This window comes from Apis florea, unplaced genomic scaffold (genome assembly GCF_048593485.1).
Source record: "Apis florea isolate Af1SG1 unplaced genomic scaffold, ASM4859348v1 contig_3367_pilon, whole genome shotgun sequence".
In the NCBI taxonomy this organism is placed as follows: Eukaryota; Metazoa; Arthropoda; class Insecta; order Hymenoptera; family Apidae; genus Apis; species Apis florea.
The window spans coordinates 3,419,940-3,445,394 of NW_028256746.1; the positions used below are offsets into that span (position 1 = coordinate 3,419,940).

The 25,455-nt window shown below is 23.4% G+C and overlaps 6 protein-coding genes across 10 annotated transcripts; 3 read left to right on the forward strand and 3 right to left on the reverse strand.

The window, feature by feature from the left end:
• Positions 1-301: 301 nt before the first annotated feature.
• On the forward strand, positions 302-3,793 carry Atu (Another transcription unit). The gene is made up of 7 exons (XM_003695488.4): positions 302-477; positions 573-921; positions 1,652-1,764; positions 1,848-2,257; positions 2,343-2,933; positions 3,089-3,290; positions 3,486-3,793. Exons 1-7 carry the CDS (start codon positions 432-434, stop codon positions 3,650-3,652), a joined length of 1,878 nt encoding a protein of 625 aa, XP_003695536.1. The 5' UTR covers positions 302-431; the 3' UTR covers positions 3,653-3,793.
• A 1,045-nt stretch (positions 3,794-4,838) lies between these two features.
• Positions 4,839-9,752, forward strand: Sms (spermine synthase). 2 transcript variants are annotated; one of them, XM_031917711.2, is made up of 9 exons: positions 4,839-5,220; positions 5,771-5,880; positions 6,088-6,380; positions 7,171-7,282; positions 8,451-8,573; positions 8,654-8,808; positions 8,917-9,006; positions 9,085-9,276; positions 9,354-9,752. In XM_031917711.2, the coding sequence occupies exons 3-9, from the start codon at positions 6,099-6,101 to the stop codon at positions 9,498-9,500; spliced, it is 1,101 nt and encodes a 366-aa protein (XP_031773571.1). In that variant the 5' UTR covers positions 4,839-5,220; positions 5,771-5,880; positions 6,088-6,098; the 3' UTR covers positions 9,501-9,752. The 2 variants fall into 2 exon arrangements, with proteins under 2 accessions (XP_031773571.1, XP_086768175.1); XM_086912049.1 differs by having other exon boundaries at positions 5,210-5,278.
• Positions 9,753-10,290: 538 nt separating this feature from the next.
• LOC100867057 (uncharacterized) lies at positions 10,291-12,173 on the reverse strand. The gene is made up of 2 exons (XM_012488991.3): positions 11,714-12,173; positions 10,291-11,390 (listed from the first exon to the last, which is right to left on the reverse strand). Exons 1-2 carry the CDS (start codon positions 11,813-11,815, stop codon positions 10,644-10,646), a joined length of 849 nt encoding a protein of 282 aa, XP_012344445.1. The 5' UTR covers positions 11,816-12,173; the 3' UTR covers positions 10,291-10,643.
• A 151-nt stretch (positions 12,174-12,324) lies between these two features.
• Gat-a (GABA neurotransmitter transporter-1A) lies at positions 12,325-17,611 on the reverse strand. The gene is made up of 9 exons (XM_003695500.4): positions 17,060-17,611; positions 15,792-16,047; positions 15,356-15,656; positions 15,059-15,242; positions 14,674-14,941; positions 14,209-14,583; positions 13,835-14,137; positions 13,537-13,704; positions 12,325-13,435 (listed from the first exon to the last, which is right to left on the reverse strand). The coding sequence occupies exons 2-9, from the start codon at positions 15,936-15,938 to the stop codon at positions 13,346-13,348; spliced, it is 1,836 nt and encodes a 611-aa protein (XP_003695548.1). The 5' UTR covers positions 15,939-16,047; positions 17,060-17,611; the 3' UTR covers positions 12,325-13,345.
• Positions 17,612-19,486: 1,875 nt separating this feature from the next.
• On the forward strand, positions 19,487-21,843 carry eIF3k (eukaryotic translation initiation factor 3 subunit K). The gene is made up of 4 exons (XM_003695506.3): positions 19,487-20,004; positions 20,294-20,513; positions 20,757-20,976; positions 21,238-21,843. Exons 1-4 carry the CDS (start codon positions 19,952-19,954, stop codon positions 21,393-21,395), a joined length of 651 nt encoding a protein of 216 aa, XP_003695554.1. The 5' UTR covers positions 19,487-19,951; the 3' UTR covers positions 21,396-21,843.
• On the reverse strand, positions 21,207-25,012 carry Dnz1 (DNZDHHC/NEW1 zinc finger protein 11). 4 transcript variants are annotated; one of them, XM_086912067.1, is made up of 4 exons: positions 24,009-25,012; positions 23,347-23,628; positions 22,822-22,980; positions 21,207-22,525 (listed from the first exon to the last, which is right to left on the reverse strand). In XM_086912067.1, exons 1-4 carry the CDS (start codon positions 24,050-24,052, stop codon positions 22,252-22,254), a joined length of 759 nt encoding a protein of 252 aa, XP_086768193.1. In that variant the 5' UTR covers positions 24,053-25,012; the 3' UTR covers positions 21,207-22,251. The 4 variants fall into 4 exon arrangements, with proteins under 4 accessions (XP_086768193.1, XP_086768192.1, XP_012344682.1 ...); XM_086912066.1 differs by having other exon boundaries at positions 23,940-25,012; XM_012489228.3 differs by having other exon boundaries at positions 23,975-24,376.
• Between the last annotated feature and the right edge of the window lie 443 nt (positions 25,013-25,455).

The following is a 25,455-nucleotide window of genomic DNA, read 5'->3' on the forward strand; positions in this document are numbered from 1 at the left end:
ATTATATATATATATATATATATCTTTCTTAAATATTTGTAATTTATATATTACCTTAAAATACTTCGAATAATTTTTATATTTTTTAATATAATAATTAATATTAATTTTACAAAACACTTCAAAAATATATTTTAAAAAATATTAAATGCATATAATTCGTTCAATAAAATATACTTGATATAAATAAAAATCTAGTAAATTTTAGTAAAATTTTAGTAAAATTACTAAATATAAGTAAAACCACGTTCAAAATGTAGAAGAAACAAGATCGATTCACAATTTTCAAATATATTTGATTGGACGGTACAGAATGTATATCCCGTTTCTCATGTCAGTTTACATCTGTTATACGATTTGTTTACCTATGGTAAATTTGAATCAGTTATATTTATTTAAATAGGTTATATGTTTTTTAACACAAGAAAAATATGCCATCAACAAAGAAAAATCAGTATGATTCTAATTGGGATTCTGGTAAAAATTTAACAATATTAATTCAATAAATATATTTATTTGTTCAGTAAAGTTCTTTTTAAAAAAACAAGTTATTATAAAGAATTTTCTTTTAGGATCAGAATCTGATAATCGATCAGGATCGTCTAGATCAAGTCGTAGCGGTACACCTAATTCTAATACTGCAAATTCTACACATGATAGAAATTCAGATAATGAAAATGAAGCAAGATCAGTGGGTTCTGATATTAGTGAAAGATCTTCTAAACAAAATTCTAAAAGTCCATCTCCAGTTAGATCAGATTCTAGACATTCAAGTATTGGATCTACACATAGTCAGAAATCTGGTTCTCAAAGATCTAGATCTGGTAGTCCAAAATCAGTTATATCAAATAATAATGATTCACAAAGATCTCAATCATGTTCTCCAAAAGAAAGAATATCTGAAAGTCCAATATCTCCAAAGTAAGTAAATTTATAATTTAAAATATAGTTTAAACTATCTACAATTTTTTTCAAGATTTTAATTTATTTAAAATGCTTGCAATATGCTTAAAAAACATTAACTTTATATACAAATAACTTTTGAAATAATGGATTTTTAAACTTAAAATTAACATTTTTGAATTTTAATCATCAAAAACTATTAAGATTTAACAATATCTCAAAGTAAAATATAATCAATATTTCTAACAACTTATTATTAATTTCTCACTTTTTACAAATATATATTTATTGTTCAATTTTTCATGCTATTTTATTTTTTTGCACTTTTATTTTTATTTATTTCTAATATTGCCAGAGACAAAGACATTATGCATATCACGTTAAGGGATTTGAGGGAAAACTAATAAGAAGAAAAGAAAATCAATTAATAATGATTCATGACTGATAGTATTATCAATTATCATTTAGAGACCATTAGTAATGTAATACAATGTTTATAATACAAATATATAATATAATACAGTAGATTATGCTTGCTAATGCTATCAATAATGATATGAAAATAACAAAAAAAAGAAAAAAATTATCTAAAAATTTCTCTGATAATTCTGCATATAACATCTTTTTTGACAATCTTAATTAATTATCCTTAAACTATCTGTCTACTATAAGATAAATCTAATTTTATATTACACATAATTTGCAATTATATGTTTATTTTTAACATTAAATTCTAACTTTTTTTTAGAGTAACAAAATCTGATTTTGCAAGGAATGAACCAATAAAATCTGAACAAAAATCAGAAAGTCCAGAAGAAAATAAAGATGATAATGAATCTGAAAAATCCTTGAAGACAGGAGGTTTGTAAATTAAAAATAATAAACAATTAATATATAATTTAAATACAATTTAAATTTTGCTTCAATGTCTATTATTACATTAGATAGTATAAAATCAAATGATGATGGAGAATCAAGTCCAGTACATAAAGAAAATAATAGTGGTTCTACTTCAGAAGCAGATGATAAAACAAAAAGAATAAAACCATTAATAGATTCTGATTCAGAAAGTGAACCAAGAGATAAGCAAATTTTAGCACCAACAGCAGATGCTCTTTTTGGAGATGCTAGTGATATCAGTACAGATGATGAAAAAGATAAAGAAGAAGAAAAAAGAGAAAAGAGTTATAGCAAAAGTAGAAGTAGAAGTAGAAGTAGAAGTAGAAGCAGGAGCAGGAGCAGAAGCAGAAGCAGAAGTAAAAGCAGAAGTCGAAGTAGAAGTAGAAGTAGAAGTAGAAGTCAAGGTAGATCTGATAGTGGTGGTGAAGGCCCTAATCAAGCTGTTATTGAAGATGTAGGTATAAATATTAAATTGTTTATATCAATTTTTAAGAAAAATTTTTTAATATTTTTATATGTATATAATTTGTTGATTTTAGGATATGGATAAAGAAAAAGAAGAAGAACCAGAACCTCCTCCAGAAACAAGAATTGATGTAGAAATTCCAAAAATCACTACAGATTTAGGTCGTGAAATACATTTTGTAAAACTCCCAAATTTTCTTTCAGTAGAAACACGACCATTTGATACAGAAACATATGAAGATGAAATAGATGAAGAAGAAACTTTAGATGAAGAAGGTCGAGCAAGATTAAAGTTAAAAGTTGAAAATACTCTTCGTTGGAAAGAAACCTTTGATGATCAGGGAAAAGTTATCAAAGAAAGTAATGCTAGATTTGTAAAATGGTCTGATGGCAGCATGTCTCTACATCTAGGTTCTGAAATTTTTGATGTATATAAACAGCCACTTCAGGGAGATCATAATCATCTTTATATTCGACAAGGAACTGGTCTTCAAGGTCAGGCAGTATTTAGAACTAAATTGACATTCCGTCCACATTCTACAGAATCTTTCACTCACAGAAAGATGACAATGTCTTTGGCTGATAGATCACAAAAAACTTCTGGTATAAAAGTATTATCACAAGTAGGAACTAATCCAGATCAAAATAGATATGAAATGATTAAGGTAAATTACAATTTAATTTTATTTTATCATGAAAATTTCTATTGTATATATATATATATATTCTATTGTATATCTATTTATATATATAATTATATATATTGTATATATAGTTATAATAGTTAATATAGAATTACTTGTATTGTAATATTATATAGAAAGAAGAAGAAAAATTGCGCATGGCAATGCGAGTTCAAAGTAAAACAAAAAAGAGTACTGCAAGTAGAGGAACTACTGGAAGATCTGTTGGTGGATATGGTGGTGATACTTACCATGATGATGGTTCAGATGATGAAGGAGCTATTTCTCTTGCAGCAATTAAGAATAAATATAAAAAAGGAATGAATATTCCAGTTAAAGGTAAGTTATATTTAATTTATTTAAAATAATATTTAACTTATTTATTAAAAGTTATTTTTATATAAATAATTAAAAAATATTTATATATTTTCATATTATGTTTTAAACATTTTTTATTTAAATAACAAATATCAAAATATCAAAGAAAATAATAAATTTTAAAATAATCATTTTATTTTTGTTTTATATTCTTAGCATCAAATATATATTCATCAGATGAAGAAGGTTCAGATTTTGAAACTTTAAGACCAAAAAAAAATATTAAAGGAAAGGTTCTAAAAGATTCAGATGAAGAATCAAATTCTGGAAGTGCTTCGGGAAGTGGAAGAGATGACAATCAAGGTGATAATGCTAGTGATTAAATCATTATTTTAGTAAAATATAAATAAATAAATTAACATTTCTTTTGACATAATAAAATTAATTGTATAGATAAAACAATCATTTTTTCTTTACATATAATAATATGTAAAATATATAATAAAATCATTTTTTAATTAAAATATTTTATTTGAGACAAGAAAAAAGATTACTTAGAATATTTTTTCTTTTTTTTTAAATATTATTAATATTATAATTTTTAAAAATGTTAAATTTGTTACATATTGAAAAGATTGATGAGCTCTTAGTTAAGATTAGTGATGTCATCTCTTTAAGAAACAATAAAATCTTTATTCTTTAAATCATTTTAAGCTATATGATAAAATATGATCACATTTTATGTTGCTATTAATATGCATATGTTGCAGACAAATGATTGATGAATTCTATATAATATATAGAATTCTATATAATTCTATATAATATATAAAATATAATGTATAAAAATATATAAATTCCTTATAACATAAAACTTAATTTATAAGATATATAAAATATAAAATAGATATATAAATAAAATTTATCTAATTTAATATATTTTATATTTTATAATACATATACAATATATAGAAAAAAATTCATATTTATATAAAATATACATGACATATAATTATATAGAAAAATAAACATGTATAAGATGATACATATAAAAATACAATATAAAAATTAAGTAAATTTTTTTTAAGATTTTTAATTAATAGGTTAAATAATAGCAAAAAAAAATTTATCGAACGATTTCTTGAGTATTTTTATAAAGCAAGTATAAACAAAAAAAACAAATAATGGAAAGAAATAGAGATAAGAAAATAAAAATTCAACGTTAATTCTAAAATAAAACAATATAGACAAGAATAATACACCACACACACACACACACACACATTCCAGGAGAAATATAGAGATAAGAATTGACTATTAGCGTCATCTTTTGAGTATCAAACATTTTTGAAAAGGAAACTAGAATAATAAAATAAACGTTGAAAATTAGCATTATCTCTCGAACATTTTTAAAAAGATAATTCTTTAGAGAAATGTGTGACATTCAAAAAAAGGCATTGATGATTAATTCTTATTCTTATTTTTGTTATTTGTTATTTTTCCTTTATTATATTATATATTATATATATATATATATATATATATATATATATATATATATATATATATATATATATTTTTATTTGCGGCATTCTGAAGATGATGGTAATTCTCGTATAATTTTATATTGAAGTTATAATATTTAATTATAATTTTTTTTGTCTTAATAATTTTACTATTTTATTCTGAATTGATAATGTTGCATCATATATGACTTGAGAATGATATTATATAACTGTTGATTCAAAAAATATGTAATTTAATATATTGAATAATAGATCTATTCTACAGTTTGTGTTTGCATAGGCTCTAAAAAGTATGACACAAAAATGCATTCAATGATAGATCTATTCTATACCTAGTTTGTGGTATAACACAGATATTACGAGAGTATTTTTATCGTATGAATTACAGCTTTTGTGATTGAAACTTATTATTGTGAATGTAATTTGTGAGTATGATTTCAGTCTCCTTTATTATCTAATCATGTCAATTCTATATATTTATCAGTATGTATAAATATATGGAAAATAACAAATTTTACTTAAAAAATATTATTTTTCTGTTTTTATATAAATAAATTATAAAAATAATGGATAGAATATATTTTATATTATACCACTGTATCATTATTGTTTTTTTTTTCTAAAATAGTTGAATAAATTTTAAATATTTTTATATTTTCAATAGTTTTTATTTATTTAATTATTAATTTAAACATGATATGATTTATTTCCATTAAATTCTTTTTCTATTAAAAAATTTTTGATATAATTTTTAAATTTCAATTTCAATTTCAATGAAATATTGTTATTAAATCATAATTTTTATTATGATTTTCTAATCTTAGAAAATTAATTAGAATATATTATAAAAAACTTTATTTATTTATATATTATTTCATAAAATTGTTTCTTTACTTATAAAAATATTGGTTAAAATGATTCAATCTATTTTTCATTGCGCATATTGTAACATAACCTTAAGACTTCTGTTTCTAGGAGGAGGAATTTAATACTTTTTACAAGTAGTTTTATGTTTATCCAATTCAAGGATTTGTATAGGAATTGTGACTTTCTTAATTTTACTATCATTTTATATTAATATACAGGTATTAATATTTCTTTAATATTTATTGTTAATTAAATTTCCTATTAAAAATGTATATTCTAAAAACTATAAACTATAAAATATTTCATTTTAATTTAATGCTTTTTTTTTAATTTTTTTTATATATACATTTTATATTAAATCATTTATAATATTAATAAAATATTAATAAATAATATTAATTAATAATTATTGAAAATGATTTTAGGTTTATATACAATGGTTGCCCATACTGTACTTCTTGACTTTACAGTACCATCAAATGTAATAGTAGATGTGGAAAAACGTTCCACTCTAAAATTAGCTATTACTAATGTCCTTCAAGAATATTTTGATAGCTTAAAACCATTAACTGAATCAAGCATTGATGGAAGCTTTTTAGTCTTATATACAGGTCCTAGAGGTAGTCTAATTACAGTTCGAGGATATACTGAAGGCTTAATCACTATTAATATTGAATATTATAAGAGAGATGAAGAGGAAGCACTTTTGGATTTTGAGGTACAGTTTTTTATATTGATTTTATAATTATTTTGCAATATCTAGTTGCAAATTTCATAATATTTAATTGCCTGTCATGAATATCAAACACAAAATCAGCTTTTGTATCTCTCAAACATGGGGTCATTATAAGGTACATCTTGTGTTACATATGAATTAGTTGTATAACATAACAATAATTATATTAAATATATTATACAATTTTTTTTTTCTAATATAAAATCGTGAAATTGCATTCGTTAAACCGATTCGTGATTTTTCGTTTGCCGATTTTTTGCCGCTAAACACTAAAATTGCAAGATAAACGTATTGTAAAAGATCATCGTTCGACGAATAGTATTATAGAAATAAGTAAAAATTTTACTATATGCGAAAGAAACACGCATAACAAAGAGGACCTTGTAGCAGTGGCGATACCTGGAAGCGGACGTTGCGATGGCTCTGAACAGCCAACGCAGTAAGCGCCTGCCACCAGTAAGGCGAGGAACCATATATGACCTCTATCTGACACTATCAGGTAGAAACCACTCCCCAATTAGTTCCTATTAGTTATCAATAGCATCTTAAAAACGTGCGAATCGTTTCCGTTGCACTTTAAAGCTCTGACCGATTACTTTTTTTCCGGTCGACGTGTATTTCCTTCCGATCCTCCCGGTATTCCTTTTTTAGTTTTTCCGCAAAGGGAAAATGATTTGATTGATACGTAAAAAAAAGAGTTGCTACGATTGGTTTAACAAGATAGTTTCTGTTTTTTTTTATTCATCGGTTCGCTTGTCGCGGCCACCTTTAGTTGGCCAGAGAATTGGAGACAACGTTGCAGGCGGCAGTAGCCTCTACGCGTTCGCACTCGCTTTCACCAATTAAACGCGGCGGACCTTTTGAGAGATACTTTCCTACCGCCGGTGAGTTTTTTATTTATTATTCTGTTTACGGTATTAATGAAATATTATATCCGCAAAATATTTTCTTTCATCATGCGTCGTTAACGAAAAATGCTTTCGATTCATTTCCTCGATTGTATGTAATTTCTTATTCTATATTCAACATTCTTTTCATATTCATCGTGCCGAAATATCGTTATTTACTTTATAGTTTTTAAAACGGTATATAATTCGTCTCGTTTGTGTATATTTTTTTATTTTTATATAAATCATTTTTTATTTTAATAAAAAAAAATCCATTTAAACTACCTTGTTCGCTTGATAAGTTTTTTTTTAGTATATTTTTAGGATATTTGGCTACAGATGTCAAAATTGTTTAAGATGTAATTCTTTAAATTAAAATAAATCGAAAATTAATAATAAAAAATATTTTGCTTTTTTATTATTGACAATTAAAAATCAATGAAAATATTTTTAGTTGCAAGCTTTTTTATATGACAAATGAGGAACAGTTTAAAAAAATACAATAAATGAAGTTCTAGCATTTTAAAAATTATAATATAAATTAATTATCTTTAAATTTGAAATCTTATACTTCTCATTGTTTGAACTGCATTAGTTTATGATGGAGAATTTATTAATGTTTTGGGATAATTTCATTGATTTTTAGTTAACAATATGCAAAAAACATAATACTTAATTTTTTATTTTCATTTTATTTTAGTTTAAAGAATTACCTCTTAAATTTTTGAACAATTGTAGTTAAAGACTCTCTCTATGTGTATAATCAGTTGTTAAAACAAGCAGAAAATTCAAAAAAAAATTAAATCAATTTTATAATTTCAAATTATTTTTAATATTAAATAATTATGAAAATTATAATTCCGTAGGATTTATTATTTCTATAAATATATTAAGTGAATGATATATTTTTTATTTTTAAAATTTATATGCTATGCAAAAATACATAAAATTAATAGATATAAATAATGTGATAGATTTAGTAATCCATATATAAAATTCCTAATCTTCAATATTTTCATTCTTCTCAATTTTATTTTTAATGTAAAAACTTTTTTTTTTACAGATTTATGCTTTGCATCGCATGCATCTATTAAATGCTTTTTCATGCAATTCTAAATTTTATAATCTCTCAGTAGGTATTAAAATTATTTTTTTTTTTTTTAAGATGACAGATTACTTGAATATGATATTGATAAGTTGGTCTTTGAAGCACGTTCTGCTTATCAAAAAGTGCAAATTGTTCATTCAAAATCATTAGGGAATTTATTGGTTCTTGATGAATTACAAAGTAAGAAAAATCCTTATATTTTTATAATAATTTAAAATTATATCTAAAAATAAAAAAATCGTTTACTTAAAAATTTTTAGACATATCTGAAGCAGATCTGATATATACAGAAACTTTAATGCAACGTGGAAAAGAAAATTATACAGGAAAAGAAATTGTTATTTTAGGAGGAGGAGATGGTGGTTTACTTTGGGAATTACTTAAAGAAAAACCAAAATTTGTAACTATGCTAGAAGTATGTCAAGTTATATTATATTATTACTATATTACAAGTTATTATATTGTATTATATTATTATGATATTTATCAATAAATTAATAAAAAATTAATTTTTCATTTTTAGATTGACGACGTCGTAATTAAAGCCTGTAGTCAACATATGAGAAGCATATGTGGAAACTGTTTGGATAAAAGAAAGGGTGAAAATTATGAGGTAAATTTATTATAAATATAAGATTGATTTTCAAAAATAAGATTATTAAAATTTTTTATGAAAAATTTGAATTTATAGATTATTGTTGGAGATTGTGCAAAAACTTTAGCACACATGATTGAAGAAGGCAGACAATTTGATTATGTTTTTGGTGACCTTACAGATATACCAATTAGCCCAACTCCACATGGAGATGCATGGGATTTTATTAGATTAATTTTAAATTCTTCAATGAAAGTTTTAAAATCTACGGGCAAATATATGACTCATGTAAGTAAAAATATGAGTAATTTGTAAAAATAATTTTTTATTTTATCTATATATAAATATTTTATTTTATTCTTCAGGGAAATGGAGCATCTTGTCCACAGTCACTAGAAATGTATGAACAAGTTCTTTCACAGCTTTGTGTACCCGTAACTTTTACCAAAGATAGTGCTTTTGTACCTTCTTTCTTCGAAGATTGGGTTTTTTATCAAGTATCGTTAAAATGATGGATTAAATCTATTACATTGAGATTTCAATGGAGGTATATTCACAATTCATTTTCTCTCTTATGACCCACATTTGACCCTAGTCGCAAATCTTTTGTTAACAAATCGATTCCTGAAAAAAACAATCCCGATGCTGGACATGAAATCCCAATTGACACTACTACGCTGGCGTCTGTACATACAAAAGGTGGTGGTTATCTGTATCTATTTGTTTGTTTAGTAATTAATAAACTATACAAAGGTGCTCAATTATTTTTTCTACTAACTATCAATAATTAAATTAAGTTACCCAATGGTTCATTAAAAAATAAATTCAAAAAAAGCAATACAAACACATTATTGTACAAATAACTTTAATAAACAGAAATAGAATTATATGAAATTTTAATCATATATATACAAGTACTTTTACTTTACTTTTAATTAACAAGTATTTTGAATATATCTAATATTTAAATTGCATTTATTGATATTTATTAAATAAATGTTTTCTAAATGTATATAAAAACCTGAAATGTGTTGCATGAAGTATAAAATGTATTATGTAAATGATAAAAAATTAAGGAATATATATAAAACTATCATCTATTAAAAAACTAATTTTATTTTTTATTAGTTATTCATAAATTTAAAATAACATTATGATTGTATCTTTTATTTATTTTTTTTATATAAAAAAAATATATATAAAATAGTAAAATATTTAATCATTGGTAAGTATAAAATATATGTTATAATTAATATTGGTTATGAAATAATAAATAATTTTATGGTATTAATAACACACTCATATATTTAAAATTATTTTAATATTTATGCATGTTATATAAATAAAATAACATTAATGTATTTTTTGTTTTATGGATAATATGATTAATAATTTAATAATTAAGAAATGCTTATGATTTAAAATTTTTCAATATTAATGAAAATACAATTTATTTATTGATATTATTACTGATTTATTAAAAAAAATATTTTGTAACTAATTATTATTATTATGTATAAATAAATAAAGTTAAATACAAATGACTTAATTATAGTAAAAAATTGTTCCCAAATTGAGATTTCCTATCTTATCAAAAATTAAAAATAAATATTGTAAAAATGGTGGGCTGAGCAAGTTGGAATTAAATATAATTTTCATGTTTCTAAATGAAATTTAGTATAAACATAATGTTCTGATATATCAGGTAATTTTTCTACTTCATGAATAGTTGGTTCTATTTCTGTTTCTAGAAGTATTTGGTCTAACCACTGTTGAACTTGTCCATGAGAATTATGTTGTTCTTCTATGATATTCTTTCTTGAATTCTTATAATTTTTTGCATTTTCTTGTTCATTTACATTGGTAATTTGAAGATTATAATTATTTTCTTGTAATTCTGTATTCATCTTTGAAATATGATCAACTTTTTTTTCAGAATCATTTTTTTGAAATGTAGGAATAAGATTAGATTTTTCCATTAGATTTATTGTATTAGACAACTCTAATTCAGTAGAAATATCATCTATGTTTTCATCTTTTATCGTACTAGAAAATTTAGTTTTTGTACTAAAAGGAATAATTCCTGTATTTTTAATAGACTTATCAAAATAAACATGATCTTTATTTATGTCTTGATATTCTTCAATTTTATATGGTTCCAAATCAGTGACTGCTGTTGAATTAGATCCTATGAGCTCTATTCTTCCAAATTGTTTTATTTGTTCTTCCAAAGCATTTTTTTCATTTAATATGGCTATAGAGGGAGGGAGAATTTCCTGACTGGATAATGCTAAAGATATTTGCTGTCTATAAATTGCTTCTGATTGCCTTAAAAGTTGTTTCTCTCTAGCATATAATGTTTGTGCTAACTGAGCAAAACATATTTTAATTTCTTCTTGAACCTTAAAATTAATTATATTATTTTAATACATATAATTATAATTAATTAATAGAATATAAAATGTTTAAAAAAATCAAATATAATTCTATATAAATATCATATTAGTTTTAAAAAAAAATAAATATACATAAAAAATAATAAAATTGAAAATTAAAAAAGTGAAATTATATACATATTTAATAAAATAAATTTTTTATCAATAATTTAATCATAATTATTGTAATTGTAATGATTTGAATAAAGACAATTTAAAAATTATAACCTTAAAATAGTTATTATATAAATACAAAAAGTCTCAAACAAGATATATACTGAAAAAATTACCTGAAGAAATTGTTTTTCTAAAAAAGTTCTTTTATCAGTTATTAATCTTATTCTGACAAGATGACTGTCATTGTCGGTATTTTCTTCATTTTTTTCTATCATGTTATTTACTTATATTATTTATTGAAATAATTAATTTTGCAACGCAGCTTTATTAGCAACGAAACGCAAAATTAATATTGTTCAATAATTAGTTGTTTTTTCTTAAATGCAAATAAACATTACTTCATAAAAACATTACTTCAATACACTTCTAAAAACTACTCATAAAGAATTCAACTTCTAATCATTTTGCACCTGTTATATTAACAACTGCACTGCCATCTTGATATTTTGAAAAATTTTTATTTTTTAATTAAAATAAAATAATATAATTATTATATATAGTATAAATATTATAAGATATATTTAACTAAAAATTAATGAAAAAAAAATATATATATATATAATAAAATGATATAAGGAGAAAACTCAAAAGTTGCATAGATATCCTTGCTACATTTTATATATTCTATGGTTTTCTATATTTAACTTAGTATACATCATTCGTATATTATGAAAAATATTAATATATACATATTATATATACATATCAATAAAAATTAAACAACTTTTTAAAAGTTAACTTTATTTCTTCAAAATTTTTATCATACATTCTTTTTTCTTTATTTTTTCTTTTTTCACATAAATGAAATTCTTATTTTGCATGTTACATTTCTTTAGAAAAAAAACATGCGTAACAAGTATGTAATTACAACAAATATTATTATAATAATAATATCAACTAAAGATATATCATGGATTTTATCAAAATAATCTATTAAAAATTTTTTACTTAATTGAATGACATCAATAAGTATTGTTTTTCTATTAGCAGTACAATAAAGATATCTATGATATTTTTCTATGCAAATCTACTATTTTTATTAAGAAAAAATTTGCACATACATTTTCTGCAAAATCACGCATAAATTGACATATTTTTTAAATGATAAAAAAATTTCATCAATCAACTGAGCAGCAAAATACAATAATCATGGCAGCATAAATATGTACTTTATAATCAAATTCAAAATGTGCAATATTTTTTATTTATGGTACATGTCCGATATTGCTAAAATAAGTTAGCAACTAAATTTGTAACAAGACTTACACGAATAGTTTCAAAACTTTTAATATTTATGAAGTACTTGAAATATTTACTTTTAGAATTATCTTGAAAAATAAAATATCGATTATTTTCTAAATGCAATTTTCTTGTGAACAATTCGTGTATAAAAAATTTCGTGTATCAGTATAGTAATAGGTAAATTATTCTATTTAATTTAAAACTAAACATGATTTTTGAACACTTTAGTTACTTTGTAATTAATGAGAACTTCTTTTTCTAAGAGAAATCATTATTATCTGGGTCATTAAAACATTCGTTTAAATAATACAAATTTTTTCATATACAGGAACACAAAAATATTTTTTGTTTTTTCGAATAAACGAAGAAAGTAATTTTACAATAAAATTATTACCAAAGTAATAACAATGTTATTAAATCATTAATTCGTTAAATTAATGATAATTAGAAAGTAGTAATTAAAACCATAAATCCATTTTAGGATTTAAATAAATTCCTGGCAGTTAAAGTGGCGTCAGTTCGACCGATGGCTGACCCATTTTCATTCGTAGATTTGTTACATCGTCTTCTATTCGTACTAATAACTTGTATTTCTAAACATACAGATTTAAAAGAAAATGATGAAATATTTTATTAATCGATAAATATATGAAATTTTGTCTTAAAAAAAGCAATAAATATATATAATATTTACCGTAGATCTATCTCCTGGTGTTGTCATCCAGGCATAAATCATATAACCAGGTATACAAAGCATCGAAGATAAAGCCGTCATCCAGCCGAGTACATGCGACCACCATGGATATTCATAATCTAAATATTTTACAGGTGTCCACTGTACGAGATTGAAGATAAAGACGCCCTATTAAAATTAATTAAAAAATAATATATACTTTTAGAGAAAATCTTAGAAAAAACATTCAAACTGAACAAAAAATTAGAAAGCATCATTAAAAACTCTTAATTTATAAACAAAAATAAAATTTACTTACAACACAAATCATAGGAGTGGTAATAGTCCAACACAGTTTCCACCACATAAGAGGATAATATCCTATCATATCTCTTATAGCATCGTAGAATCGATTAACACCAAAAGCCCAGCTTATAGAGATACACTCAAAAAAAATTAGGAAGAGAAGACAAAATCCGGATACTGCATACGAATCCAGAATTTGAAAGACATACATGCCACCTTGTGAAATGCAAGATAATCCAATAATATAAGAAAGAACACAAACGATTGCGATAAAGATTTCTTTTCGTCGACGAAGCAATTGTGGCCATTCATCCACCTTGAATATTAAATAATTAAAAAATAAAACTATTTATTCTATACTAAGGAAATTTAAAGAATATTACTCACCATGGCAGTAATAAATCCTTCCATGGTACAAAACTGAGAATCTAAACCTATAAGAAGAAGCATAAAGAAAAAGAGACAAGACCAAAGAGGAGCTCCAGGAAGTTGAAGAACTGCGGATGGATAAGCTAAGAAAGCCAATCCTGGACCAGAAGCGGCAACTTCTGCGACTGGCTTTTGCTGTTCATGAGCCATAAAGCCTACTACGGAAAATATGACAAAACCGGCGAACATACTCGTTGAAGAATTTACCGAACAAACGATTAAAGCGTCTTTATAAACATTATTTGTAAATTTGTTGTAACTACCAAGAGCTACTAATGTACCCAAACCTAAACCGTATGAAAAGAAAATTTGCGTAACAGCATCTATCCATACCTGCAAAATACAATAAATTATTGCTTTAAAAATTAAACAATAATATAAAAAAAAATGATTGTTACAATATATTTTTATTATTATATTCACCTCAGATTCTTTTAATTTAGAAAGATTTGGGCTAATATAAAATCGAATGCCTTCCATAGCTCCAGGTAAAGTAATTCCACGAATCAAAAGAATCGTTAATAAAACATAAGGAAATAAAGAAGTAAAATACACCACTTTTCCAGTCCATTTGACACCTTTCCAAATGCAAAAATAGCAAAGAATCCAAACCAAAAGAAGTGTACCGGCTAATTCCCAACGAATATTTCCTACATATTCTACACCTTCACTAATTTGGAGTGCTCGACGTCTAAAAAATAATATTTCATATAATTAAAAATATTCATAATTTAAATATTTAATAACTATTACTAATAAAATATAATAATTAATAATAAAATATTATTAACTATTTAATGAAGCTTACTCCCAAAATTCTTTGACCGGATCAGTAAGTTCTGTGATAGTCATATTAACGTCGTTAACAGAACATACTTTAATAAAATTATGATGCTTAGTCATTTGAAGCCAACATGATAATGAATCTCTATCATAGGGATTCACGCAATTTTTCGTGTTCCAATAATTATTACAACTTCCCCACGGTAATTCTAATTAATAATATAAAAAATTAATACATTTGCTCAATTATTTATCCGTGCTAAATTTATTTTTATTCATTTTACGTAAAATTTATTAAAAAAAAGCAGATAATTAAACTGACCACTACGCATGGACATAAAGAAATAGAAAATAGCCCAAGCGAGGATAACGATGTAATAAACATTCATCCAACAGGACATAACAGCGGCAGCATATCCGATACCCTTAAAAAGAGGTGCTATTTTGAAGACACCTAAACCGCCAACGGTGAGCATTTGACCAAGAGCTAATTCCATGAAAAACATTGGAATTCCAGCAAGAACTAATGTCAAAAAATACGGAATTAGAAATGCACCGCCACCATTTTTATAACAGAGATATGGAAATCGCCAGACATTTCCAAGACCAATTGCCAGGCCTACCTATAGATTGAATTTAATTAGTAAGATTAATAATATTTAAAAGATAAAAAAAAATAAGAAAATAAAAAATTAAAAAAACATCATAATAAGATTATATTATAATAAGATATTATAAATTATAAATATTAAAGTTACCACGCTCAAAATAAAATCTAGTTTGGTGCTCCATGTACCACGTTCTGGCAATGGTTTCATTTTATTAGAAGTAGATGTTAGATTCAATGTAGTTTTGTCAGGATTTTCAGGATCTGCGAGTTCCGGTTCTGTCGATGCTTCCGTCATTTTAAATGATTTTATTCGTTCACCGTGAAGAAGTTCTCTCGCTTTTGATTATTTCTCTCGCGTGTTCCTGTATTGGTCGCGGAACTACCGCGAAGACATAACAGTGATTCTGTCGACAATTTCATATTTTTATATATATTTCTTCGTTTTTTTTAACTAGTCCCTCAATGTATTAATTACATACAAAATATTTATTTAATTCACATGAGTGAATTATAAGCTCTTTTAGAGATTTTCAAGGTTAAAAGGATGTAGTTTAGAGAGAACGAGTTTGACCGAGTTCTTTTTCTGGAATCGGATGCGATTTGCGTTTTGTCATGTGGAAAATCTACGGAAGACTATTATACGTTGAAATTCAAGAATACCAGCTGAGTGGAAAATGGCAAATCAATGACTGTATAAAATCTGTATTCTATACGTTCCTAAGAAATTAAAAGTTATATTTTATTCGAGTATTTTAAATGAGTATTTTATGAGTCCAGTGAGTTTCATTTTAAAATGAATGAAAATGAAAGGTAAATAAATCTTGTAGTTACTACAAGATATAGATATTTTAATGATTCTTGAAAAACTATTTCTGAAAAACTAGTTCTCTTCATCGCGGAATTAAGAGTGAAATAAAGAAAAAATTAATAATGAATAAAAAATGAATAAAAAATCAATAAGAAAAAATTAAGGTATAAAAGTAATATCGATACGATCTGGTTAAATACGAATGTCCGGCTGGGGAACTCTGTAATGAATATCCGAGTCCATGCACGTTCCCCCAAAGCTCATCACACCCCGACCCCTTCGCGGCCGATCTATTGCCTGAATCCCTCTTCCTCTTCCACGCTCATAAAAAACAGCTATATTCTAATTAGCCGAGAATGCGTTGTTCCGTATAATCGACATTGCTGTGATCTTGAATTTTTCGCTTACTATTAATTGCTTCTTCGCATTTTAAAATTCATTATTTTTTCTGCAATTCTTCTTTCTACTGACTACACATATATTAATGACGCGGGTAGAAATGTCAAATTATTTGCACATGGTTCATCTTCTTTATATTATTTTTTGCTTTTTTTTTCTTTTTTTTTTTCGATAAAGTAATTTGCGAAATAAAATAGCTTTATACAAACCTAAGTATGATATATTATCAATCTCACGACACTGTGTCAGCCGTTTAAAAATTGCGTTTCCGTGATCACTGTACTTCTTCCTTTTAAATTTCGGACACTTCGTGAAAAAAACGGAAATGAAGAAACAGCCGCGCGGGAAATTCGGATGTGAGTAAAATCTCAGGAATCGAGAATATTATATGCACTACACTGCATTCACTCTTGATTCTTCACGCAACAACTCAATCAGATTAAACGAAATGCAATTCATAATTCAATCGAGTTTTCGAAGCAAAAGAGTATAACACTTTGATTAAATGGAACCTCGGCAAAATAGTATTCGACCATCAAGAACTGATAGGTTCTCTTGATCCTGGTGGCTCTAACAATCTTATGATCATCGATTATTATGTATGATCTACATGAACTAACTAGAATTTGCAATCTTTCGTTTTTTTCTTCCTTGCTTTTTCTCGTTTCTCTTTATCGTTTGTCTCGATGTTGATGTTTAAAAAAAGGTTTATGTCCAAGGAACGATGCGAATGCTCAGCCGGTCCGCTCAGAACTGGAATCAAGAGTTCACTTTCGACGGCGAACTAGCTGAAATATCGGGGGTACAAAATCAGGGGATCCCCCTTTTCCTTTTTTTCCTCTGGTCCACCCTTGCCGTTTACATCGGTGTCATACATTTATTCCGCGCGCTCACTCATGCCTGTTCGCGAACTCAAAGCAAGAGGGGACGAGGAAAACAAGGAGAAAGAGGTCGCAACAGTATATCATCATCAAGTTGACGGCTATCCTGACGATATTTTGCTCTTTATTGTTACTCATATCAGATACATATACGTATCTACATATACATATCTATTACTTTTCTGTTAAACTTTGATAATTTTCTAATTCCACTTAACAATTTTATTATAATTGTTAATTAAATTATATTAATTTGAAATTTTATATAAATAATAAAAAAGAAAAATACTAAGATGTAATAAAAGCGTTTGTTATATAAATTGTGGAAATTTTTTTATAATCGTTCAGAGGATAATCTTAAAAAAAAAATCATTATTTTATTTATACTTCATTTTTTAAACTTCATTTCAACATTTATATAAATGAAATTTTGGTAATGCTTAATTATTTACATTTTACCTGAGTTGAGTTTATATTATCTGAATTATTGAGGAATGTTATTCCTTTTATATTTTTTTATAATATAATATGATCGAAAATGTAAATTCTATTTTTAATCCAAAATAAGTAAAAAATTAATTCATTATTTACAATTATTACAATTATTATATATTGCAATATATTATTGTACATTTTAAAATAACATTTTCTTATATAAATATCTTATTAATTGAATAAAAAATTAAAATCATAGCTGATAAAGAAAATTAGATAAATTTTCATTATATAAGTAATTTGATAATAAAAAAGCATTTCTTCGATATACAGTTTATATGAATTTATATTATATTATATTATATATTCTGTTATATTTATATTTATATTCTGTTATATTATATGTTCTTAAAATTCTAATTTAGAGTTTATTGTAAGAATTTCCTCCAAAATATAAAATAGAACTTAGTTCTTTCTATAGAATCCATAAAATACATTTACACAAAATTTCAAATATTTTTATCTATATTGAATAATTAATAATACAATGTTTTCTAAATTAATATTTTTATTATTGAAACTATATATCAAATAGGCAAGTTTCTGTACTTTTTGATAAAATGAAAGAGTGCGATAAAGTAGGTGAGCAAGACTAGGAAGCTAGTATATCCGGAGGGTTCACGTGACACCGATCTATCGCTACATCCGTTCTGAGTATACTCCGTAATATAGATCATCAGGATGATCGACATTAACTCACATAAATTTCATCTACTATAGATAAAGAAATTGCTTTTCGATTTAAAAAGTTGAACAATAATTTAAGAGAATGAAAAAACTTTTTTGTAAACACTTGTGATTGGTTTTTGTTCTAATAGAAAAATATTAATATCCATAGAAATCTCTTTAAATAAATTGAAAAAATGAATCTTTATTATATTAATCGGATTCAATATATAATGATCGAATCTATATAATTTTTTCAGAAAATAGGAAACTTTCAGCATAACTAATTTTTATACTTTGTATGCGCGCGCGTACACACGTTTTGATTGCTCGTTAACGGTCAGCACGGCAGAGGGGAGCATCCCCAACTAGAGGATGTGCGGGAAGTGCCGCGGGAACCGCATTAAGAATTACTTTACAGGTCACATTTTTTTACGAATCAAATCTTTTTATGAACTAAAAAATTATTGATATTAAAATTTTTAATATTAATAAACAATTTTTAATATTAACAAACAAAGATAAAATATAAATTGTTTAAAAAAATGAATAATAGATAAATGAAAAGCAATATAAAATATAAAAATAAATTACATTATTTAAAATTAAATATCACACAGATATTTTTTACTAAATTCATATTTTATAAAATATTTATTTTAAATATGATAATTATAAAAATAATTCTTAAATTCTTTTTTAAATATTATAAATTAATAAAATTAAACATTTTATATAAACAATTAATAACTTAAAAATCATTATTTTATTTTTAATACACAAACATAATATTTTTTATCATATATGTCAAAAAATTTCTTATATAAAATAATTTTTTTCATGTTTAAAATTGTATAAAATTAAATAAATATTTAAATTTTGTTTCCTAAAAAATTTTGTAAAGGTTGGTATCAATTTATGTTGCTAAATTTGGCCATCTTGCTATACTCTGTCATTGTGAGAATAGGAATTAAATTTTCTAACCTAATACAATATTTCTTTTTTAAATAAAAAAATTAGTTTATTATAAACAAATAAATAATTTTTTTTATTATTATAATGGCAGAAGCAATGCGTCAAACCGTAGCTGGAATGTTAAAAGGCATTGAAAGGTATACATTTATTATTTAAATATTTAATCAAATTCATTTCATTCTTTGTAATTTATCTTAATAATAAAAAAAATGTTTGAAAAATAAATATATTTCTATAAAATTTAATTATTAATTTTACATTTTTTTTAAATATTGATTATATTTTTTTATTATATTTATCTTATATAGTAATTATAAATATTACTATAAATAATATACTAATATTTTATACAATTGTAAATATTAAACATGCATGTTAAATATTATAATTATTTTAAATGATATAATAATAAATAATAAATTTCAGATATAATCCAGATCATTTAGCAACTCTAGAAAAATATGTTGAAATACAATCAAGAGAAAATGCATATGATTTGGAGGCTAATTTAGCAGTTTTGAAACTGTATCAATTAAATCCACATAGATTTAACATGGATATCACATGTCAAATATTATTAAAAGCTTTAACAAATCTTCCTCATACTGATTTTGTTCTTTGTAAATGTCTTCTCAGTGAACGAATTGTAAGTTTTTCATTTTATATGTTTAATAATATTTTCATTAATAAATATTTTTATTTATAATATAAATGTAGATCAAATATTTTGATTAAAGAAAAAAATATATATTAAATATAAGTAAATAAAAAATATAAATATATATTATAATGAAATATCATTCATGTTTTATTTTAATTTTTTGATATTTTTCTAATCATTATTAGAAAAATTAATTTCTTGTTATTAATTTAAAAATCATTTTTATAGATGCAAGAAAGTCCTATTAATCAAATTATGTATTTGGGAGATATTTTAGAACAATGCGACTTTCAACATTTTTGGGATAGAGTCCTTTCTATGTCTGATCTTTGTGATAGAATTGTAGGATTTCAAGATTCTATAAGAAAATTTGTTTGCCATGTAGTAGGAATCACATTCCAAACAATAGATAAAAGTCTTCTAGCACAACTTCTTGGAGGTGTTGATGGTAATATAATATTTTTTTTAAGAACTATAAAAATATTCACAGAATAGAATATTTTGTTATATAATATTAAATTAAACAAAATAACCATAAGTTTAACATAAATCTACTAAACTTAATTACTAACATTGTTCATATATTTTAAAGTTATGCAATATTTATAAAAATCTTTTTAATTTAATTTATATAATGTTAATATATATATATATTTATATATAATAAAAAAATATATATATAAATACAATAATAAAATATTTATTTTAGATCCTACATTAAAACATTGGGTAAAAAAATATGGATGGAAAGAAGAAAGCAAATCTATTATTTTTATCGCCAATCAAGATGAAAATATCAAGACAAAAAATATTACAGAAAAAATAGATTTTGAAAATGTTGCTGGTTTAATGGCTGCTTGTCTATGAAATTTATATCTTAAATTTTTTTAAACAAAATTCTTGTTTTTCTTATAATCTATCTTTTCTTATAATATAATACTTTTTTATGTACAATAATTTTATAACATATATATAAATATCATAAAAAAAATATACATTTTGCATATTATTTAAATACAATCGAATTATATTAATATTCTTAAAAAATTGAAGACTAGTACAATTGAAATATTTCAACATAAAATATTTAAAAAAAATAAAATTTCAAGAAATTTTTGAAAAATATACTAAAAAATTTGATTATATTTTCTAAAAGTTTTACTAGGATTTTGTTGAATATGTTCAATGAGTAATATTACATTCAATATGATTACTAACATTTGATTCAATCACATGAATATTAAATTTGCAAGTATATTTAAATTTATTTAATTGTATGGAATGCCTCATGAATAAATACTAATTTAATAATTTATTTTGAATTAAATTCTGATAAAAAATTAAATAATAAATTCAACAATAATGAAATAAAAATATAAATTTAAAATATTTTTTTTCCTATATTTCTCTTTTATTTCTGTAACTTAATATAAAATTATTTTAAAAAATTAAAATAGTATAAACTCTTTAGTTTTAGATAAAAAAATGTTTTCAATAATATTTAATTTAAATAATTTAGATTGTTTATATAAGCAATTGTAATTATGTAAATTTTTGTTTTTCAAATATCATTTTTTAAATATTATGATATATGATGATTTAATTTTTTTTTCATTAATTGTATTTAAATAATAGAAACTTCTGTAAACATATAAAAAAGTACTTATGGCAAACAAAGCCATAACAAAAGCTTTTACTCCACAATGTGCAATCGAATATTTATCTAAACTTCATGATCTATCAGGTACGCATCTTTTCGGAAAGTATAACGTGGTGGGTTTTGGCAAGGAAACATCCATAAAATTGGATGGCTCTTACCACAAACTTCAGAAAGTAAAATCAAAGTACGCGAACTATTTCTTTTATAATGATGACTATTCTGCATATGTTCCATTATATTTTCTTCTCCCAGGATACCTTGAAATTGGTCTACAAGCATTGCGATGACAAACATACCAAACAGTGCTGATTCCAATACCAATATAACACAGTGTAAGCTGTAGAAAAAACTTTTTGATTATTTCAATTTTTTTTAATAACACATTTCGGTATATTAATACTTAATTTTTATATTAAGTTTATATTAAATAATTTTTAAACTTAAAACTTTATAAACTTTATAAACTTTAAATTTATAAAAGATATTTAATATTATTAAGATTTAATAAATTTAATCTCTACATTTTATAATGTTTTTTCTTTCAATAAAAATATAATTTTTTTTTAATAGAGATATTTGAATTACTTTTCCAAACGATAATTACATATAGTTATATATTTAAAATACACATACATGCGACTCTGTTTAACAGCTATATCATTACTGCATCGAGAACATTCTAAAATCCATGAGGTTATCACCAAGCCTAGAGCATAGAGGGCCAATATTCCAACATAGATCAGAAATTGAATAAAGTACTTTTGATTTCGTTCTCCAACACAGTTGTTTATCCTTTGCAACATTGTAAATTAATTTATAATAAAAAATATTATATTTAAAAAACTACTATTAAAATATATAAATTATAAATTTATTATTGTTATTATTTTATGTTTGTATTATTATTTTTAATACAATAATAAATATTTTATAAATGCAATAAATAAATTTCAATACAAAATAAAAATTAATAAATTATCTAATTTAATTTATATATATTTTATTACATTAAAAATACCATAAAACTCTTTCTTACAAATTGAAATATAATCTCTATTAAAAATAAATAAAACAAAAATAAATTGTCAATATATATTATAAATTTTATATCTTTTGAAATTATAAATAATTCTTATATATCTATAAATTATAGCATACCATGGACAATGATGATCCATTCTTCTAACACAGCGTTTACAAATTCTACAGTGACATGCTTTAGGTGGTCTGTATGTTTCACATCTAGTACAAACAGTCCAACTGTCTCTTTCATCACATTCAATTTTTGTTTCTGGATTATCTGTATGAATGTCAGAAAAGTCCATACGGCTTTGAAGTAGTGGCACAACACCAGGATCACTGCAGACTGCTTTCAAATGTGATGTTATCAATAATAATACAATGGTGTTGAAAGCCACAACATGAAAAGGACCCCATAGACTATACATAATAATATAAAAAGAAATTAATAATATAAATCAGAAAATAGTTATCACAAGTGCATTTCCTAAAGTTGCATTTCTAATTACAATAAAAATATAATAATTACAACAAGATGAAAAAAAAATATTCTATTAAAAATATTTTATTAAGTTAAATTAAAAATATTAAGATTAAATTAAAAGATTAAAATATACATATTTATATTAATAAAAAATTTATATAAAATCAATTTAGTACAAATAAATATAAAACTATATATATAAATAAATGAATAAATAGAATTACAAACACAGAATTATCAAATGCACCTGTCTTGTAAACTATGCAGGATAACCCAACGTACGACGACGTAATCTGCATAAAAGACAGCAACGTACGTAATTATGATACACACGATCCCACAAGGGTCTTTTACAAACATTTTTATTTATTCCATACTCTTTATTAGCAAATATATGAAGTATCGTCATAGATTAAAACGATTTCATATTATTTCATTTTTCATTGAATTTACATTATACGAATTCAATTTAACTTTTATAAATTCCATTTAAGTTCTTTTTATTCTACAATTGTACTGAAACACCAAATCGAAACCGTATTTACAAGCAAAAAGATAATTTATTTCACTAAATTATCTTGAAACAATACAAACAATAAATTTTTTTACCAATACTGATCATTATTGACTAGCCTAAACTGGCCGCCATGATATTACTGTTATTAAATAACCACGTGATATTCTCTACTTCATTGTATATTTTTCCTCCTACTTAAAAATGTTAAATTTTCGCTACTTTACTAATATTATAATAATGAAATATAGTTTGTTATGATAAAAATAACTTAAGAATTATTAAATATAAAATTATATAATTTCATTGTTCTTATAAAATTGAAATTAAAATATTAAATTTATATATTGGTTTCTTAAATTTTATAATATATAATACAATAATTATTAGCACAATTATATAAAATAATATAACAATATAATGTAATAATTACATTGAAAAATTAATATTAAGAACAAATACTTTTAAATGTTATTTGACTTCATTGAATATTTAAATAGAAATATATGAACGTGGCAGAAAATCGTTCCATATAAATATATAATAATACACAATTAAACGAAAACTTTATTTACAGAACTATTTGCAAAAAAAAGTAATAACAATAAATAATAATAATAATAATTAATAATAATAATGATGATGATGATGATAATAATAATAATAATTAATAATAATAATAATGATGATGATAATAATAATAATAATAATGATGATAATAATGATGATGATGATGATGATAATAATAATGGTAATAATATTAATAATAATAATAGTAATAATAATAATAGCAGCAGTAGTACTAGTAGTAGTAGTAGTAGTAGTAGTAGTAGTAGTAGTAGTAGTAGTGGTAGTAGTAGTAGTAGTAGTAGTAGTAGTAGTAGTAATAATAATAACAACAACAACAATAATAATAATAATAATAATAATAATAATAATAATAATAATAATAATAATAATAATGAAGATGGTAATGAAGATGATGATGATGATGATGATAATGATAATAATAATGAAGATGGTAATGAAGAAGATGATGATGATGATGATTACGACGACGATAATTAATATTGATAATAATACTGATGATAATGATGATAATTAAAATAATAATAATAATAATAATAATAATAATAATAATAATAATAATAATAATAATATTAATAATCATAAAAATTAATACTAAGAATTATAATATTAATAAAATTAGTAATAATAATCACAAAGGTGATAATAATGATAATAATAA